Raw genomic sequence first — 21,952 nt, 5'->3', positions numbered from 1 at the left:
TTATCAGTCAATTACGCTCCTCAGTCATACAATATACCTGAATTAATACTGCCACAAGCCTTAGTACACAACTAAATTAAATTGTATTACAAATACTCGGGCTGCACTCTATTTAGAAAATATACTCATAAAAGCAAATATGACTTACATTTTAAAGAAAATGAAAAAGTTTTCCGAGTCATGTGATTGTAGCACAATCCACAATAGGGTTTTGTCAACACTGACGTAACATTGTTTTTGAGACTGACGTTTACTGATCGAGAGGGTACAAGTGGAAATGATCAAACATATTATAAGTTGTGAACTGATAGAACATATCTAGACTGACTATAATTATACTTCAAATGTCTAATATGATGCAGATAAAAGTTTCCGTATGATTGCATGATGACACTGAAAACGATTCTAATATAGTTTGCGTTCTCCATGAACAGTAAGAATTCATACAGTATACTTAGTATGTTATCTTAGAAACATTATTACTTTATCTTATGACTGTGCTGTCGAAACAGATTTAACATGATAATCCATAGCATATTTCAGTGGCTTGGTTAATTAGAAGAGAAATGAGCCGAAAATAATTTGCCTAGGTACAATACTAGGTTTTTAATATTTTGTATTACTATTGACAAAATAATAGAAAGACTGTGTCACTGTATTATAATAGTTGATTGCTTGTGATGGTTATAGAGAGACAGCCAGAGGGTTTAATGCCAGTAAAGTTGTAATTATTATGCGTAGCATGAAACCAAGACTTGGGTTCGGAAATGGATGTATCACAGACTTAAGTAATATGTCGGTATAGTTAATGGTTAGGTAGGTGAAGCTTTACTTATAACTGCTAATAAATTAGTCATCTACAGAAAAGAACCCTGACGATTGGGAGAGGGTACGTGTTATACCTGTATCTAAGAAAAGTGTTGAAATATGTTCACACGTTACACACCGATTAGTTTATCATGTATCGTGAAAATGTTATAGCAAATACATATTTTTAATATCCTTAATTATATTGATATCCCTCAATAACTCACAAATCGTGTTCACATAAACATCAACAATAGACGTAAGGTTCGCGCTGCGATTTAATTAGTGAAGGTATGGAGAAAATCGCTCATGGTATCTAGTAGAAGGCTGTGTTGGTGTTGATTTGTTTATTCTTCTGCCTCGACTATAGTAACCAAGATTGCTGGGCTTTCTTTTTTCGCTGATGGGAGATGTGAATCTAAATAGTAAGCATGGACATATAACATTGGGAGAGGAAGTACTGGCAAGTCAGAACATGGAGTTTGAAATGATACTAGCCGATGTGTTAGGAAGACAAGAACTTTAGAAATTATATGACAATGTTCAGCCACTCACCAGCGCTTCCACTGATGTACTTAAAGGCAACCAAAAGGGAAAAAAAGTAAGTCGCTGTCCTAGTGGTGAAGTCGAGTGATTGTGCCGACGAAAATATTTTAATCATCAAATAACTGAAGCTGTTTACACCTCATCTTTTGGCAAGAATATCATAGAAAAATACTCACGTAAGGAACTTAACACAGGAACAGCAATGAGATTTAAGGTATGCTCCTTATCTAATATTCCCTCATCAGAAATAAGTACGTTGAGCAGATGGCTGATCAGGTGTTCATTTCTTCTCATAACTGAGCGAGACTATTCTTTTGGTAGAACAGAACCTATTCTCCAAATGACTAAAGGAAATCTGGGAAATCCTTTCACCACCTTGTTAACTAAGAAATTAAAATTCTGAAAGTTAAGAAAATCGTGAAACTCAAACCGAAGATCAATCCAAACATAAAGCTGCAAAGGATGCTAGGAGATCTAGAGGGTTCAAGTTTGAATAATAGTGTCAGAATTGAATTTAAAGGTCCACAGCCATTTAAATGTTCAGAGGGCCACACCAATTATAATGTTGTAGCACATGTATTCCCTGTTTTAAGACAGGTCATGGCCAAATATTATGAAAACTTTAAATCAAATGTGTGAATTACAGTGGCTTCCTGAGCAGTATGAACAGCATAGAACAGTACAAACAATCCATATGGCTTTTTTCTGTAAATGTCACTTCAAATTATCTCTTTGCACTTGTCTTGAATACTTGAGGCAAAACTAAATCAAGAAAACAACACAGTCATTATTAATAGATTTAAACAGCTGTACAGAAAAGTCAGATCAGACAGTATATCAAAGAATGTTCATTAAAGCAGACTAGTCCCCTGGGAATATGAAAACTATTTCCATTGCATCAAATTTTCAAAGTGCACACTTGACAAATGCGGTAAACACCCCATCCAAAGGTCACCCCATTCAAAATGACCCTCAAAGACCATAATTCACCAGAATGTGCTGATGCTGCAGACTTACAAAATATAGGCAATCATTAATTCAAATTTCATATATTGATCAAGTCAGGCAACATGCTACTCAACGTACATCTACTCACCACACACATTACTCACACAGCTTATGTTTCCTCTATCACAGACATCTTTATCACTTCCTGTTGTTGTGTTACTGTTTCTCTTTTTTTGTTTCCTTGTGTGGCAGTTTACATACTTATCATGATCAACAACAAAAACAGCAGAGGCAAAAACATTCACCACAGAACCTTGTATCCCATCCACACCCATCATAACTTAGACTCTAAACATTGATAAATAATCTAAACATGAGTAAAAATGTAATTATTATTCCATAATCCTAATTCGCTGAAGGCAAGTTACCTTACAGCCCATTAAACTACCAATTAAAAATTATGGGCAGATGAAGACTCTGATGATGAATTAACCCCTCCAGGCCAAAAACAAATCCTGAAGAGACCTAGTTAGAGGCTTAAACAGTCCAAGTATCCTCTATAACATTGCCATCATCAGTGACATCTGGACATCTGACAAGCCTACAGTCCACAAACATCATCTCCAGCTGCACTGTCCTCCAGTACAGAATACAAAATTAATAAGTCCAAACAACTGTTCTAAAGGGTACTCAATTAGTCCACCTTCTTTTCACAATCTGTTTTTTCATACATGGAAAGGTCTGTGGGGCCTGGATGTGGATAGGGAGCTGTGGTTTTGGTGCATTACACATGACGACTACAGACTGTGAATAAATGTGGCCTTTTTTGTCTGTTTTCCTAGCACTATCTCGCTGAATCGGGGAAGCGATGCTGGTTCCTGTGGGGCAGGGTAGTGCCAGGAATGGATAAAGGTAAGCAAGTATGAAGATGTACATATGTATATATGTATATGTCTGTGTATGTATGTGTGTTATGTATATGTTTGTATATGTGCATTTTTTTTTTTTTTTTTTTGCTGTCTCCCGCGTTTGCGAGCTAGCGCAAGGAAACAGACGAAAGAAATGGCCCAACCCACCCCCATACACATGTATATACATACACGTCCACACACGCAAATATACATACCTACACAGCTTTCCATGGTTTACCCCAGACGCTTCACATGCCCTGATTCAATCCACTGACAGCACGTCAACCCCGGTATACCACATCGCTCCAATTCACTCTATTCCTTGCCCTCCTTACACCCTCCTGCATGTTCAGGCCCCGATCACACAAAATCTTTTTCACTCCATCTTTCCACCTCCAATTTGGTCTCCCACTTCTCCTCGTTCCCTCCACCTCCGACACATATATCCTCTTGGTCAATCTTTCCTCACTCATTCTCTCCATGTGCCCAAACCATTTCAAACCACCCTCTTCTGCTCTCTCAACCACACTCTTTTTATTTCCACACATCTCTCTTACCCTTACATTACTTACTCGATCAAACCACCTCACACCACACATTGTCCTCAAACATCTCATTTCTAGCACATCCACCCTCCTGCGCACAACTCTATCCATAGCCCACGCCTGGCAACCATACAAAATTGTTGGAACCACTATTCCTTCAAACATACCCATTTTTGCTTTCAGAGATAATGTTCTCGACTTCCACACATTCTTCAAGGCTCCCAGGATTTTCGCCCCCTCCCCCACCCTATGATCCACTTCCACTTCCATGGTTCCATCCGCTGCCAAATCCACTCCCAGATATCTAAAACACTTTACTTCCTCCAGTTTTTCTCCATTCAAATTTACCTCCCAATTGACTTGACCCTCACCCCTACTGTACCTAATAACCTTGCTCTTATTCACATTTACTCTTAACTTTCTTCTTTCACACACTTTACCAAATTCAGTCACCAGCTTCTGCAGTTTCTCACATGAACCAGCCACCAGCGCTGTATCATCAGCGAACAAGAACTGACTCACTTCCCAAGCTCTCTCATCCACAACAGACTTCATACTTGCCCCTCTTTCCAAAACTCTTGCATTCACCTCCCTAACAACCCCATCCATAAACAAATTAAACAACCATGGAGACATCACACACCCCTGCCGCAAACCTACATTCACTGAGAACCAATCACTTTCCTCTCTTCCTACACGTACGCATGCCTTACATCCTCGATAAAAACTTTTCACTGCTTCTAACAACTTGCCTCCCACACCATATATTCTTAATACCTTCCACAGAGCATCTCTATCAACTCTATCATATGCCTTCTCCAGATCCATAAATGCTACATACAAATCCATTTGCTTTTCTAAGTATTTCTCACATACATTCTTCAAAGCAAACACCTGATCCACACATCCTCTACCACTTCTGAAACCACACTGCTCTTCCCCAATCTGATGCTCTGTACATGCCTTCACCCTCTCAATCAATACCCTCCCATATAATTTACCAGGAATACTCAACAAACTTATACCTCTGAAATTTGAGCACTCACTCTTATCCCCTTTGCCTTTGTACAATGGCAGTATGCACGCATTCCGCCAATCCTCAGGCACCTCACCATGAGTCATACATACATTAAATAACCTTACCAACCACTCAATAATACAGTCACCCCCTTTTTTAATAAATTCCACTGCAATACCATCCAAACCTGCTGCCTTGCTGGCTTTCATCTTCCGCAAAGCTTTTACTACCTCTTCTCTGTTTACCAAATCATTTTCCCTAAACCCTCTCACTTTGCACACCACCTCGACCAAAACACCCTATATCTGCCACTCTATCATCAAACACATTCAACAAACCTTCAAAATACTCACTCCATCTCTTTCTCACATCACCACTACTTGTTATAACCCCCCCATTTGCACCCTTCACTGAAGTTCCCATTTGCTCCCTTGTCTTACGCACTTTATTTACCTCCTTCCAGAACATCTTCTTTTTATTTTCCCTAAAATTTAATGATACTCTCTCACCCCAACTCTCATTTGCCCTCTTTTTCACCTCTTGCACCTTTCTCTTGACCTCCTGTTTCTTTCTTTTATACATCTCCCACTCAATTGCATTTTTTTCCCTGCAAAAATCTTCCAAATGCCTCTCTCTTCTCTTTCACTAATAATCTTACTTCTTCATCCCACCACTCTACCCTTTCCAATCAATCCACCTCCCACTCTTCTCATGCCACAAGCATCTTTTGTGCTATCCATCACTGATTCCCTAAATACATCCCATTCCTCCCCCACTCCCCTTACTTCCTTTGTTCTCACCTTTTTCCATTCTGTACTCAGTCTCTCCTGGTACTTCCTCACACAAGTCTCCTTCCCAAGCTCACTTACTCTCACCACCCTCTTCACCCCAACATTCACTCTATGTGCATGTATGGGCATTTATATTTATATATGTGTCTATAAGTGGATGGGCTACTCTTCATCTGTTTCTTAGCAATCAAGTACAATTAATATCAACATTTCCACTCTAACATCCAACTCTTTCCATTTTCACCTTCTTCCAATATAGTTTCTTATTATCCCAAAACTTTTCACTTAATTTTCTTCAAAAATCTTCATCTACTCTTTCTTTGCTTTTCTCTCTCATCTTCTTAACATTCCACTTACATATTTAGTATTCTTCCCTCCTTTGCTGAACTTCCACTGGTGCAATCCTATTGAGTAATCTACCGTTTTTCTTTTTCTACTCCTCCACAGCATTTCTAATCTCTTCTGTCTACCATGCATTGCCCTTTTATGTCTGTATCTCACTACCTTGTATACAACTACTGATTTGATAACCTTTACTAGTATTTCTCTAAACATTTTAAACACCTCATTCACACATGACTGCATTCCTACATTCTTTGCACTTCCATCTAAGCTTTCAGTTACCTTCCTTTCATACTACTCCCTGTATTTTTCTTGATTTATCTTTTTGCTTGCCAACACTTTTACCTCTCTATTCTTTCTTACACCATACCTCCACTTCTCCCCGATTCTTATCCCCGCAAGAACTGCGAAATGGTCAGAGTCTCCAAAGAATCCTCTCAGGACTCTAGCATCCAGCACAGCCTTTCTCAATTTTTCATCCACTGCCACATAGTCAATCAAAGCCTTTTGTTCTTCTCTTCCATCATTCCTTATCCATGTATATCTGTGGATCATCTTGTGCGGAAAAAGAGAGGTCTGTGGGTCATCATTTTGGACAGTGACCTCTAGTTTGGTATATTATATATGACAGTTAAGGAGTGGATGTGAAAGAATAAGTCTGCTTCTTCATCTGTTCCTGGCACTGTTTCTCTAATACTGGAAGTGGCAAACAAGTATGAAAGAGAAAAATCATATCCAAGATGCCTTCACCGCCTACAGGTTAGGTAAACCTATGCAGAATCTCTATTTAATAAATACAGACAAAATCTGGAAAGGATAAATAAATTTCCATTTCTGGTTGCTTCACTTGTGCTGCATGCTCTATTTCTAAGCAAAGGATTACAGATGTAAAGGGATCATGAATATAAGTCATAGTAAATTAGATACATAATATAACAAAAAAGTAAATTTTTACATAAGTATACAATACTCCACATATGCGAGTTATTGGGTTATGTGAGCGAGATGAACTGAGCAACAGTTAATATCATCATTAAAGACCACATATATAATGTTGGTATTCAAAGAGGGCTCTACATACTTGGTAAGTCTTTTTTTCTTTCATTCATACTGTTCATATTTTCCTGCCAGAATGAGGTAGTGTGAAGAACAGATGAATGAGCTGCAGGAGTAAACAAAATCCTTGCAATGTTCTTCCTTTGTTCTTTCTTTTAAAAAGTTATACAGGATGGAAGGATTTGGTGCATGTATATATTTATTTATTTATTTTGCTTTGTTGCTGTCTCCCACGTTAGCAAGGTAGTGCAAGGAAACACACAAGAATGGCCAAACCCACCCACATACACATGTATATACATACACGTCCAAACACACAAATTTACATACCTATACATCTCAACGTATACATATATATACATACACAGACATATACATATATACACATGTACATAATTCATACTGTCTGCCCTTATTCATTCCCATCACCACCCCGCCACACATGAAATAACAACCCCCTCCCCCGCATGTGCGCGAAGTAGTGCTAGGAAAAGACAACAAAGGCCACATTTGTTCACACTCAGTCTCTAGCTGTTGTGTATAATGCACTTATACCACAGCTCCCTTTCCACATCCAAGCCCCACAGAACTTTCCATGGTTTACCCCAGAAGCTTCACACGCCCTGGTTCAATCCATTGACAGCACGTCGACCCCGGTATACCACATCGCTCCAATTCACTCTATTCCTTGCCCTCCTTACACCCTCCTGCATGTTCAGGCCCCGATCACACAAAATCTTTTTCACTCCATCTTTCCACCTCCAATTTGGTCTCCCACTTCTCCTCGTTCCCTCCACCTCCGACACATATATCCTCTTGGTCAATCTTTCCTCACTCATTCTCTCCATGTGCCCAAACCATTTCAAAACACCCTCTTCTGCTCTCTCAACCACAGCTCTTTTTATTTCCACACATCTCTCTTACCCTTACATTACTTACTCGATCAAACCACCTCACACCACACATTGTCCTCAAACATCTCATTTCTAGCACATCCACCCTCCTGCGCACAACTCTATCCATAGCCCACGCCTGGCAACCATACAAAATTGTTGGAACCACTATTCCTTCAAACATACCCATTTTTGCTTTCAGAGATAATGTTCTCGACTTCCACACATTCTTCAAGGCTCCCAGGATTTTCGCCCCCTCCCCCACCCTATGATCCACTTCCACTTCCATGGTTCCATCCGCTGCCAAATCCACTCCCAGATATCTAAAACACTTTACTTCCTCCAGTTTTTCTCCATTCAAATTTACCTCCCAATTGACTTGACCCTCACCCCTACTGTACCTAATAACCTTGCTCTTATTCACATTTACTCTTAACTTTCTTCTTTCACACACTTTACCAAATTCAGTCACCAGCTTCTGCAGTTTCTCACATGAACCAGCCACCAGCGCTGTATCATCAGCGAACAAGAACTGACTCACTTCCCAAGCTCTCTCATCCACAACAGACTTCATACTTGCCCCTCTTTCCAAAACTCTTGCATTCACCTCCCTAACAACCCCATCCATAAACAAATTAAACAACCATGGAGACATCACACACCCCTGCCGCAAACCTACATTCACTGAGAACCAATCACTTTCCTCTCTTCCTACACGTACGCATGCCTTACATCCTCGATAAAAACTTTTCACTGCTTCTAACAACTTGCCTCCCACACCATATATTCTTAATACCTTCCACAGAGCATCTCTATCAACTCTATCATATGCCTTCTCCAGATCCATAAATGCTACATACAAATCCATTTGCTTTTCTAAGTATTTCTCACATACATTCTTCAAAGCAAACACCTGATCCACACATCCTCTACCACTTCTGAAACCACACTGCTCTTCCCCAATCTGATGCTCTGTACATGCCTTCACCCTCTCAATCAATACCCTCCCATATAATTTACCAGGAATACTCAACAAACTTATACCTCTGAAATTTGAGCACTCACTCTTATCCCCTTTGCCTTTGTACAATGGCAGTATGCACGCATTCCGCCAATCCTCAGGCACCTCACCATGAGTCATACATACATTAAATAACCTTACCAACCACTCAATAATACAGTCACCCCCTTTTTTAATAAATTCCACTGCAATACCATCCAAACCTGCTGCCTTGCTGGCTTTCATCTTCCGCAAAGCTTTTACTACCTCTTCTCTGTTTACCAAATCATTTTCCCTAAACCCTCTCACTTTGCACACCACCTCGACCAAAACACCCTATATCTGCCACTCTATCATCAAACACATTCAACAAACCTTCAAAATACTCACTCCATCTCTTTCTCACATCACCACTACTTGTTATAACCCCCCCATTTGCACCCTTCACTGAAGTTCCCATTTGCTCCCTTGTCTTACGCACTTTATTTACCTCCTTCCAGAACATCTTCTTTTTATTTTCCCTAAAATTTAATGATACTCTCTCACCCCAACTCTCATTTGCCCTCTTTTTCACCTCTTGCACCTTTCTCTTGACCTCCTGTTTCTTTCTTTTATACATCTCCCACTCAATTGCATTTTTTCCCTGCAAAAATCTTCCAAATGCCTCTCTCTTCTCTTTCACTAATAATCTTACTTCTTCATCCCACCACTCTACCCTTTCCAATCAATCCACCTCCCACTCTTCTCATGCCACAAGCATCTTTTGTGCTATCCATCACTGATTCCCTAAATACATCCCATTCCTCCCCCACTCCCCTTACTTCCTTTGTTCTCACCTTTTTCCATTCTGTACTCAGTCTCTCCTGGTACTTCCTCACACAAGTCTCCTTCCCAAGCTCACTTACTCTCACCACCCTCTTCACCCCAACATTCACTCTATGTGCATGTATGGGCATTTATATTTATATATGTGTCTATAAGTGGATGGGCTACTCTTCATCTGTTTCTTAGCAATCAAGTACAATTAATATCAACATTTCCACTCTAACATCCAACTCTTTCCATTTTCACCTTCTTCCAATATAGTTTCTTATTATCCCAAAACTTTTCACTTAATTTTCTTCAAAAATCTTCATCTACTCTTTCTTTGCTTTTCTCTCTCATCTTCTTAACATTCCACTTACATATTTAGTATTCTTCCCTCCTTTGCTGAACTTCCACTGGTGCAATCCTATTGAGTAATCTACCGTTTTTCTTTTTCTACTCCTCCACAGCATTTCTAATCTCTTCTGTCTACCATGCATTGCCCTTTTATGTCTGTATCTCACTACCTTGTATACAACTACTGATTTGATAACCTTTACTAGTATTTCTCTAAACATTTTAAACACCTCATTCACACATGACTGCATTCCTACATTCTTTGCACTTCCATCTAAGCTTTCAGTTACCTTCCTTTCATACTACTCCCTGTATTTTTCTTGATTTATCTTTTTGCTTGCCAACACTTTTACCTCTCTATTCTTTCTTACACCATACCTCCACTTCTCCCCGATTCTTATCCCCGCAAGAACTGCGAAATGGTCAGAGTCTCCAAAGAATCCTCTCAGGACTCTAGCATCCAGCACAGCCTTTCTCAATTTTTCATCCACTGCCACATAGTCAATCAAAGCCTTTTGTTCTTCTCTTCCATCATTCCTTATCCATGTATATCTGTGGATCATCTTGTGCGGAAAAAGAGAGGTCTGTGGGTCATCATTTTGGACAGTGACCTCTAGTTTGGTATATTATATATGACAGTTAAGGAGTGGATGTGAAAGAATAAGTCTGCTTCTTCATCTGTTCCTGGCACTGTTTCTCTAATACTGGAAGTGGCAAACAAGTATGAAAGAGAAAAATCATATCCAAGATGCCTTCACCGCCTACAGGTTAGGTAAACCTATGCAGAATCTCTATTTAATAAATACAGACAAAATCTGGAAAGGATAAATAAATTTCCATTTCTGGTTGCTTCACTTGTGCTGCATGCTCTATTTCTAAGCAAAGGATTACAGATGTAAAGGGATCATGAATATAAGTCATAGTAAATTAGATACATAATATAACAAAAAAGTAAATTTTTACATAAGTATACAATACTCCACATATGCGAGTTATTGGGTTATGTGAGCGAGATGAACTGAGCAACAGTTAATATCATCATTAAAGACCACATATATAATGTTGGTATTCAAAGAGGGCTCTACATACTTGGTAAGTCTTTTTTTCTTTCATTCATACTGTTCATATTTTCCTGCCAGAATGAGGTAGTGTGAAGAACAGATGAATGAGCTGCAGGAGTAAACAAAATCCTTGCAATGTTCTTCCTTTGTTCTTTCTTTTAAAAAGTTATACAGGATGGAAGGATTTGGTGCATATATATATTTATTTATTTATTTTGCTTTGTTGCTGTCTCCCACGTTAGCAAGGTAGTGCAAGGAAACACACAAGAATGGCCAAACCCACCCACATACACATGTATATACATACACGTCCAAACACACAAATTTACATACCTATACATCTCAACGTATACATATATATACATACACAGACATATACATATATACACATGTACATAATTCATACTGTCTGCCCTTATTCATTCCCATCACCACCCCGCCACACATGAAATAACAACCCCCTCCCCCGCATGTGCGCGAAGTAGTGCTAGGAAAAGACAACAAAGGCCACATTTGTTCACACTCAGTCTCTAGCTGTTGTGTATAATGCACTTATACCACAGCTCCCTTTCCACATCCAAGCCCCACAGAACTTTCCATGGTTTACACCAGAAGCTTCACACGCCCTGGTTCAATCCATTGACAGCACGTCGACCCCGGTATACCGCATCGTTCCAATTCACTCTATTCCTGGCACGCCTTTCACCCTCCTGCATGTTCAGGCCCCGATCATTCAAAATCTTTTTCACTCCATCTTTCCACCTCCAATTTGGTCTCCCACTTCTCGTCCCCTCCACCTCTGACACATATATCCTCTTTGTCAATCTTTCCTCACTCATTCTCTCCATGAGACCAAACCATTTCAAAACACCCACTTCTGCTCTCTCAACCACACTCTTTTTATTACCACACATCTCTCTTACCCTATTATTACTTACTCGATCAAACCATCTCACACTACATGTCATCAAACATCTCATTTCCAGCACATCCACCCTCCTCTGCACAACTCTATCTATAGCCCACACCTTGCAACCATGTAACATTGTTGGAACCACTATTCCTTCAAACATACCCATTTTTGCTTTCTGAGATAATGTTCTCGATTTCCACACATTCTTCAACGCTCACAGAACTTTCGCCCTTTCCCCCACCCTGTGATTCACTTCCACTTCCATGGTTCCATTTGCTGCCAAATCCACTCCCAGATATCTAAAACACTTCACTTCCTCCACTTTTTCTCCATTCAAACTTACCTCCCAACTGACTTGTCTCTCAACCCTACTGTACCTAATAACCTTGCTCTTGTTCACATTTACTCTTAGCTTACTTCTTTCACACACTTTACCAAACTCAGTCACCAGCTTCGGCAGTTTCTCACACGAATCAGCCACCAGCGTTGTATCATCAGCGAACAACAACTGACTCACTTCCCAAGCTCTCATCCACAACAGACTGCATTCTTGCCCCTCTTTCCAAAACTCTTGCATTCACCTCCCTAACAACCCCATCCATAAACAAATTAAACAACCATGGAGACATCACACACCCCTGCCGCAAAACAACATTCACTGAGAACCAATCACTTTCCTCTCTTCCTACACGTATACATGCCTTACATCCTCGATAAAAACTTTTCACTGCTTCTAACAACTTGCCTCCCACACCATATATTCTTAATACCTTCCACAGAGCACCTCTATCTACTCTATCATATGCCTTCTCCAGATCCATAAATGCTACATACAAATCCATTTGCTTTTCTAAGTATTTCTCACATACATTCTTCAAAGCAAACACCTGATCCACACATCCTCTACCACTTCTGAAACCACACTGCTCTTCCCCAATCTGATGCTCTGAACATGCGTTCATCCTCTCAATCAATATCCTCCCATATAATTTCCCAGGAATACTCAACAAACTTATACCTCTGTAATTTGAGCACTCACTTTTATCCCCTTTGCTTTTGTACAATGGCATTATGCAAGCATTCCTCCAATCCTCAGGCACCTCACCATGAATCATGCATACATTAAATAACCTTACGAACCAGTCAACAATACAGTCATCCCCTCTTATAATAAATTCCACTGCAATACCATCCACACCCGCTGCCTTGCCGGCTTTCATCTTCCGCAAAGCTTTTACTACCTCTTCTCTGTTTACCAAATCATCCTCCCTAACCCTCCCACTTTGCACACCTCCTCGACCAAAACACCCTATATCTGCCACTCTATCATCAAACACATTCAACAAACCTTCAATATACTCACTCCATCGCCTTCTCACATCACTGCTACTTGTTATCACCCCACATTTGCCCCCTTCACTGATGTTCCCATTTGTTCCCTTGTCTTACGCACTTTATTTACCTCCTTCCAAAACATCTTTCTATTCTCCCTAAAATTTAATGATACTCTCTCACCCCAACTCTCATTTGCCCTCTTTTTCACCTCTTGCACCTTTCTCTTGACCTCCTGCCTCTTTCTTTTATACATCTCCCAGTCATTTGCATTACTTCCCTGCAAAAATCGTCCAAATGCCTCTCTCTTCTCTTTCACTAATAATCTTACTTCTTCATCCCACCACTCTACCCTTTCTAATCTGCCCACCTCCCACGCTTCTCATGCCACAAGTATCTTTTATGCATGCCATCACTGCTTCCCTAAATACATCCCATCCCTCCCCCACTCCCCTTACCTCCTTTGTTCTCACCTTTTTCCATTCTGTACTCAGTCTCTCCTGGTACTTCCTAACACAAGTCTCCTTCCCACGCTCACTTACTCTCACCACTCTCTTCACCCCAACATTCTCTCTTCTTTTGTGAGAACCTCTACAAATCTTCACCTTCGCCTCCACAAGATAATGATCAGCCATCCCTCCAGTTGCACATCTCAGCACATTAACATCCAAGTCTCTGTTTCATGCACCTATCAATTAACACGTAATCCAATAACGCTCTCTGGTGCATATATAGATATAAATAAAGACACTCATGTTTTTGCAAAGAATCTATATTGGCTAATGTTTACTTTCCCATCTCATTTGTTAGTTTACCATTTTGTGAAATTAATTACATAATTAAATCAGTCATATCCACTCTCAAAGATGGATATGCATTGTATCCTAATATAAACTGCACATGACACTAAAATACATTTTTTTTTTATATTTTTATTTTGCTCTGTCGCTGTCTCCCGCGTTTGCGAGGTAGCGCAAGGAAACAGACGAAAGAAATGGCCCAACCCACCCCCATACACATGTATATACATACACGTCCACACACGCAAATATACATACCTAAACATCTCAATGTACACATACATATACACACACAGACACATACATATATACCCATGCACTCAATTCACACTGTCTGCCTTTATTCATTCCCACTGCCACCCCGCCACACATGGAATACCATCCCCTCCCCCCTCATGTGTGCGAGGTAGTGGTAGGAAAAGACAACAAAGGCCCTATTCGTTCACACTCAGTCTCTAGCTGTCATGCAATAATGCCCGAAACCACAGCTCCCTTTCCACATCCAGGCCCCACAGAACTTTCCATGGTTTACCCCAGATGCTTCACATGCCCTGATTCAAATCCACTGACAGCATGTCAACCACGGTATACCACATCGATCCAATTCACTCTATTCCTTGCCCGCCTTTCACCCTCCTGCATGTTCAGGCCCCGATCACTCAAAATCTTTTTCACTCCATCTTTCCACCAATTTGGTCTCCCACTTCTCCTCGTTCCCTCCACCTCCGACACATATATCCTCTTGGTCAATCTTTCCTCACTCATTCTCTCCATGTGCCCAAACCATTTCAAAACACCCTCTTCTGCTCTCTCAACCACGCTCTTCTTATTTCCGCACATCTCTCTTACCTTTACATTACTTACTCGATCAAACCACCTCACACCACACATTGTCCTCAAACATCTCATTTCCAGCACATCCATCCTCCTGCGCACAACTCTATCCATAGCCCACGCCTCGCAACCATACAACATTGTTGGAACCACTATTCATTCAAACATACCCATTTTTGCTTTCCGAGATAATGTTCTCGACTTCCACACATTCTTCAAGGCTCCCAGGATTTTCGCCCCCTCCCCCACCCTATGATTCACTTCCGCTTCCATGGTTCCATCCGCTGCCAGATCCACTCCCACATATCTAAAACACTTTACTTCCTCCAGTTTTTCTCCATTCAAACTTACCTCCCAATTGACTAGACCCTCAACCCTACTGTACCTAATAACCTTGCTCTTATTCACATTTACTCTTAACTTTCTTCTTTCACACACTTTACCAAACTCAGTCACCAGCTTCTGCAGTTTCTCACATGAATCAGCCACCAGTAAAATAATGTAATACATATTACTAAAATCATATTCCAACCTGGAAACCTGTATTCATGTTACACCTATTGGAAATATGTATTCTGAAATATACTATGTTACCTGTAAATGTATACTGCACTCAATATACTGTATTATAACATGGAAATAAATACTCATGGATAAACTTTAAGTAAAAAAGTGTCAGTTCAATAGTTGCATCAGGTTAAAGGAACAGAATGAGAAAAACAATCTAGAGCATTAAAAAAATCCTAGAAGAAACTACAGGTTACAAGTGTATGGAGGTTTGCGGGACAAAAGGAGTAAATCTTTTTCTTTTCTTCTCATACGTTTACCATTTCCTTATTAGTAAGGCAGTGCCGCAACAGTTGAAGAAATGGCCTCATTCAGTCACATCCACTCTAGCTGTCATGTATAATAAAATGAAACCAGAGTCCCTGTGCCACAACAGGCCCCAAAAACTTTTCACTGATTTCTCCAACCTCTTCATATGCCCTGGTTCACCCTATCATCAGCATGTCATCCTATGTTTACAACAACACTCTAATTCACTCTCTCCCTTCCATGCCTTGCACCTTTCTGCATGTTCAGGCCTTAAACCTTAAATGCATTTTTCATTCCATCCTTTGTTTCCCCTTTTTTCCTTGCTCCCTCCACTTCTAACATGTATAACATTTTAGGCATCCTCTCCTCATTTATCCGCTCCATATGTCCAAATGATTTCAGCACACTCTCCTCAGCTATTGTATGTACTTCTCTTACTACCACTCTTGCCCTTTGATTTCTTATTTGGTCAGATCCTCCTCATACCACTCATGGTCATCAAACATTCAAATTTCAACACATTCACATAATCTTTGCATATATACAGCACCAGCAGGACTACTATACCATCAAAAACACCCATCTTTAAAAAGGCTCTGAAAGACAGTTATCTCTCTTTCCACATGTTTTTCAAAGCACCCAAGACCTTGGTATCCTCACCCACCCAAGTTACCTGTCTCTTAATACTGCTAAACCTAGTAACCTTACTTTTATTCACATTTACTTGTCTTTTCATAGACTCTCCCAAACTCAGACTCCAGGTTCTGCAATTTCTCACTTGAATCTGCCACCAGTGTTATGTCATCAGTGAACAACTTACCTCCCAGGCCCCCTAACCTCAATAGACCATATACATATTCACTTACTCACTCTCTCTCTCTCTCTCTCTCTCTCTCTCTCTCTCTCTCTCTCTCTCTCTCTCTCTCTCTCTCTCTCTCTCTCTCCCCCCCCCCCCCCCCCACAACCACCACCACCGTGACCCCATCCATAAACAGATTAAACAGGTATGGTGACATCACACACTCCTTCTGCAGACCCACCTTCATCCAGGATCATCCTCTTTATCTACTTTTGTGCATGCTTCACTCTTCTAATAAAATTTGTCTCTACATATAAGCTTTCCTCCTACTGCATATATTTGTTGCATCTTCCATAGAACATCTCTGTCACCTTATCATATGCTTTCTTCAGATCCATAAATGCCATAGACAAATCCTTCTGTTGCTCTTTATTTATTTGTCAAACACATTCTTCACAGCATGCACATGATATACAAATCCTCTACCTCTCCTGAAACTACACTAATGTACACAAAATGATGTACAAGATCTAAAATGCTCTACATGAAGCATGTTATCCAGCAGTGTCAATGACTGATATTATGTAAATCAGAATGAAAGAATACAGAGGACATGAAGGGAAATGAAAGCAAAGATATATATAAAAAAGTGATGCTGGAAGTGAGAGATGTGCATAGAAAAGAAAGATCATCAGAATGTGAACAGGGCAAGTTGATATCAGCACATTAGTAGGAGTAAGACCAAAGGTGATATACAAGAAAGAGACCCCGAAGAGCTTTGTAAGTATGGAAGACTGCTGCAATCATACTGAGGAAGATCAATGCATGATCTCCACCAATGAAAAGAGCTTAGTGGATGAGAACAATTACAGTAAAAATGTAATGGTACAATAAATACAGTGGCGAATGTACAAAGAACACATGAAAGTCATGTATCTCAAAGTCTAGAAACAGAAGAGCTCTTTCCACTCCCTAAAGATTTTATGTACATGATAAAATAGGTTAAAAAAGAAAAATGTGTTCAGTGTCTCCCAATGTCAGTTGGGGGATATCAAACAGACATCCAAAAGGCAAAATGTTGAACGGCATGTTGGACAAGGAGCTTTTGAAGACAGCCAGGATTCTGGATGATTTTGATCTTGACGAGCAGCAAACCTGAAAGAAAAGCCAACTGAAAATTAAACTATATTGAAAATATATCGACCTTGGACAGGACATGGGCCCAAGGTCATGGTTTGCACTAACAACCCATACACAGTTCCAGCAAAAAGTTGGTTTGAACTGGGACGAAAAAGTCCTGAAAGGCAGTAATATTTAGCAACAGTAGCAGTAAGAATAAATGTCAAGTGAAGTAAGGAAGGTGAGGCAAAACTGATCTGAGAGTTTTGCTACAAAGGAAGAAGTATGGAGTGTGTGAGAAATTTTCATTTTGGACTAGCAGTTCCAACCATTCATGGATGTGAAACTAGTTTATCTAAACCGGTCAAATATGATAGCAGAAGAAACTGAAAACTTTTAAATTATAGCAGAACAGGGGAACCCCATAAAAATATCAAAAGTATAAAAGAGGCAATTGATCAACAACAAACTCAATTTGTAAGTAATGAAACTAAGATTAAGTGTAATAACTTTAAAGAAAATAGGCTTGATCAGTTACTAAGGCAAGAGATTATAGGCATTGAGGCCAGGCAGCAGGAGATGATCAATATAGAGGAACAAAGAAATGTGAATGTTAATCAAGATAATGTCAGCAGAAGAAAACATGAGAAGGATAATGATAGAAAAGAAAAAACTTAAGAAAATGTGTGAACATTGTGAAGGAGGCTTATACAAAAACTTTAAAATTGCTACATGTAGTTTCTGTAACAAAGTGATTCACGTAAGGAGCAGCAAGGATGTCAATATGAAAAACCTAACATAAGGCAAGAGAAAAATGTCAATTTTATATGTAATAAGTGTTATCTATTGGAATTACCTTTTTCACGCTGTGAGGAAAACTTTATGCATTATGAAGTAGAATGTCATGACAATTTAGACTCAGGTATATCAAATGTAGACCCAATTGAGGAAAATGTAGGTAATACAAGACAATCTGAAGCTGGGAGGGAAATTTTTGAATGCTTTGAAAGGAAAGGTTTGCACATTATTCAATTAAATGGTACATCAATTGTTTACAAAATGGAAAAGATTAAAATATTGGCACTTACAACAAAAGCTGAAATAATCTGTATCACAGAAACCTGGTTTGAAAATTCAGAGATCAGTTCAGAAATAGAGATATCAAGATATAACGTAATTACAAAGGACAGAAATAAAAATGAAGGGGGAGTATATTTTTTTTTTTTTTTTTTTTTTTTTTTATACTTTGTCGCTGTCTCCCGCGTTTGCGAGGTAGCGCAAGGAAACAGACGAAAGAAATGACCCAACCCCCCCCCATACACATGTACATACACACGTCCACACACGCAAATATACATACCTACACAGCTTTCCATGGTTTACCCCAGACGCTTCACATGCCTTGATTCAATCCACTGACAGCACGTCAACCCCTGTATACCACATCGCTCCAATTCACTCTATTCCTTGCCCTCCTTTCACCCTCCTGCATGTTCAGGCCCCGATCACACAAAATCTTTTTCACTCCATCTTTCCACCTCCAATTTGGTCTCCCTCTTCTCCTCGTTCCCTCCACCTCCGACACATATATCCTCTTGGTCAATCTTTCCTCACTCATTCTCTCCATGTGCCCAAACCATTTCAAAACACCCTCTTCTGCTCTCTCAACCACGCTCTTTTTATTTCCACACATCTCTCTTACCCTTACGTTACTTACTCGATCAAACCACCTCACACCACACATTGTCCTCAAACATCTCATTTCCAGCACATCCATCCTCCTACGCACAACTCTATCCATAGCCCACGCCTCGCAACCATACAACATTGTTGGAACTACTATTCCTTCAAACATACCCATTTTTGCTTTCCGGGATAATGTTCTTGACTTCCACACATTTTTCAAGGCTCCCAAAATTTTCGCCCCCTCCCCCACCCTATGATCCACTTCCGCTTCCATGGTTCCATCCGCTGACAGATCCACTCCCAGATATCTAAAACACTTCACTTCCTCCAGCCTCTCACCATTCAAACTCACCTCCCAATTGACTTGACCCTCAACCCTACTGTACCTAATAACCTTGCTCTTATTGACATTTACTCTTAACTTTCTTCTTCCACACACTTTACCAAACTCCGTCACCAGCTTCTGCAGTTTCTCACATGAATCCGCCACCAGCGCTGTATCATCAGTATATATGTACATCAAAACATGTTTAGCATTTAACCAAAGGAATGATTTAGAAATTGACAAGCTAGAAGCAATCTAGTGTGAAATCTTGCTCACACAAACTAAACCATTTGTAACTGGATGCTGTTATAGACCTAAGCAAAAGAAAAAAAAAGAATTGTTAAAAGAATGCATTTCAAAAATTTGCTATGAAACGGAAGTAGTAATTCTTGGGGACATGCAAGAGTTTTGGAAAGAGGGGCAAGTATGAAGTCTGTTGGGGATGAGAGAGCTTGGGAAGTGAGTCAGTTATTGTTCGCTGATGATACAGCGCTGGTGGCTGATTCATGTCAGAAACTGCAGAAGCTGGTGACTGAGTTTGGTAAAGTGTGTGAAAGAAGAAAGTTAAGAGTAAATGTGAATAAGAGCAAGGTAATTAGGAGGAAGTAAAGTGTTTTAGATATCTGGGAGTGGATCTGGCAGCAGATGGAACCATGGAAGCGGAAGTGGATCATAGGGTGAGGGAGGGGGCGAAAATCCTGGGAGCCTTGAAGAATGTGTGGAAGTCGAGAACATTATCTCGGAAAGCAAAAATGGGTATGTTTGAAGGAATAGTGGTTCCAACAATGTTGTATGGTTGCGAGGCGTGGGCTATGGATAGAGTTGTGCGCAGGAGGATGGATGTGCTGGAAATGAGATGTTTGAGGACAATGTGTGGTGTGAGGTGGTTTGATTGAGTAAGTAACTTAAGGGTAAGAGAGATGTGTGGAAATAAAAAGAGCGTGGTTGAGAGAGCAGAAGAGGGTGTTTTGAAATGGTTTGGGCACATGGAGAGAATGAGTGAGGAAAGATTGACCAAGAGGATATATGTGTCGGAGGTGGAGGGAACGAGGAGAAGTGGGAGACCAAATTGGAGGTCGAAAGATGGAGTGAAAAAGATTTTGTGTGATCGGGGCCTGAACATGCAGGAGGGCAAGGAATAGAGTGAATTGGATCGATGTGGTATACCGGGGTTGACGTGCTGTCAGTGGATTGAATCAGGGCATGTGAAGTGTCTGGGGTAAACCATGGAAAGCTGTGTAGGTATGTATATTTGCGTGTGTGGATGTAGGTATATACATGTGTATGGGGGTGGGTTGGGCCATTTCTTTCGTCTGTTTCCTTGCGCTAGCTCGCAAACGCGGGAGACAGCGGCAAAAAAAAAAAAAAAAAAAAAATGAATATTTGTGTTTATAAAAAATTAGGATACCTGTATAAAGAGTTTATGAATACTCTGTAAATGTATGGAATGGTGCAGTTAACAAATGAAATAACCAGGGAAATGAGGAAATCAGCCAAGATTCTGGATCGTTATATGTAGTAAAGCAGAAAAAATTAGTCAACATGGAGTATTGCCAATAGGAATTAGTGATCACTATGTAACATACTGTGCAAAGAAAGTAGTTAAAGAATGTATAAATATGCATAAGAGTATTAAAATCAGGGCAGTGAAAACATACAATGTGCAGGAATGTAATGAAAAATTAGCAAGAATTGGAATCATGTTTATAATGCTGAAACAGTTGATGAAGCATGGAACAACTAAGGGATATTGTAATTATAGTACTTAACAAGGTGGCTCCCATAAAGGAAGTAAGAATCAAACAAAGGACAGAGCTCTGGATAACTACAGAAATTCTTGAGGGGTTAAAAGAAAGAGATGAACTTTTGGCTGAATATAAGAAAGATAAAGGCAATAAAAAGAAATTTGACAAGTTCTGTACAGTGAGAAAAAAGATACAAGACATTAAGAAAATTAAATCAGATTATATTTTTGATGAAATACAAGAAAGTAATAATGATAGCAAGAAATTGTGGCAACAACTGAAAAGATTAGATAATTCAGGTAAATTAAAGAAAAATTCAAAGACAGTCCTCGAGAATGAAGATGAACTGTGCTTTGATGGGAAAAAAGATAGCAACATATTTTAGTAAATTCTTTCCATCTGTAGCATCAAATTTAGTAAATTACCTTATGCTCCTAGGATTTTTAGCAGTGATTCTTTTAATTCAAAAAACTATTATAGATCAAAAAGGATCACAGAGAACAA

General features: G+C 39.7%; 3 protein-coding genes across 13 annotated transcripts in view; 1 reads left to right on the top strand and 2 right to left on the bottom strand.

Annotated features, from left to right (window-relative positions):
• The window catches only part of LOC139762740 (major facilitator superfamily domain-containing protein 12-like), a 201,602-nt gene extending 201,330 nt beyond the window's left edge, over nt 1-272 (bottom strand). For 6 of the 8 annotated variants that reach the window (XM_071687816.1, XM_071687821.1, XM_071687819.1 and 3 more), the window contains exon 1: nt 149-271. Coding sequence is in view for 1 of the 8 variants with exons in the window: in XM_071687822.1 (XP_071543923.1) it covers nt 149-182 (34 nt within the window). In the remaining 7 variants the exon portion in view is untranslated. Of the gene's footprint in view, nt 1-148 lie in introns of all 8 variants that reach the window. The other 2 variants (XM_071687824.1, XM_071687822.1) reach the window with 2 other exon arrangements.
• An 838-nt stretch (nt 273-1,110) lies between these two features.
• Nucleotides 1,111-21,952, top strand: part of LOC139762741 (26S proteasome non-ATPase regulatory subunit 9) — a 161,338-nt gene continuing 140,496 nt past the window's right edge. Inside the window, exon 1 of the mRNA XM_071687832.1 lies at nt 1,111-1,567. The gene's annotated coding sequence lies outside the window, so the exon portion shown is untranslated. The remainder of the gene's footprint in view (nt 1,568-21,952) is intronic.
• Nucleotides 10,858-21,952, bottom strand: part of LOC139762739 (transmembrane protein 129) — a 209,300-nt gene continuing 198,205 nt past the window's right edge. For 3 of the 4 annotated variants that reach the window (XM_071687815.1, XM_071687814.1, XM_071687813.1), the window contains one exon: nt 10,858-17,728. In XM_071687815.1, the coding sequence (XP_071543916.1) occupies nt 17,611-17,728 (118 nt within the window). In that variant the 3' untranslated portion in view covers nt 10,858-17,610. The remainder of the gene's footprint in view (nt 17,729-21,952) is intronic. The other variant, XR_011715819.1, reaches the window with a different exon arrangement.

This window comes from Panulirus ornatus, chromosome 44 (assembly GCF_036320965.1).
Source record: "Panulirus ornatus isolate Po-2019 chromosome 44, ASM3632096v1, whole genome shotgun sequence".
In the NCBI taxonomy this organism is placed as follows: domain Eukaryota; kingdom Metazoa; phylum Arthropoda; class Malacostraca; order Decapoda; family Palinuridae; genus Panulirus; species Panulirus ornatus.
Note: the sequence above shows the minus strand (reverse complement) of the source record. Positions and strands in the feature narration are given on the sequence as shown.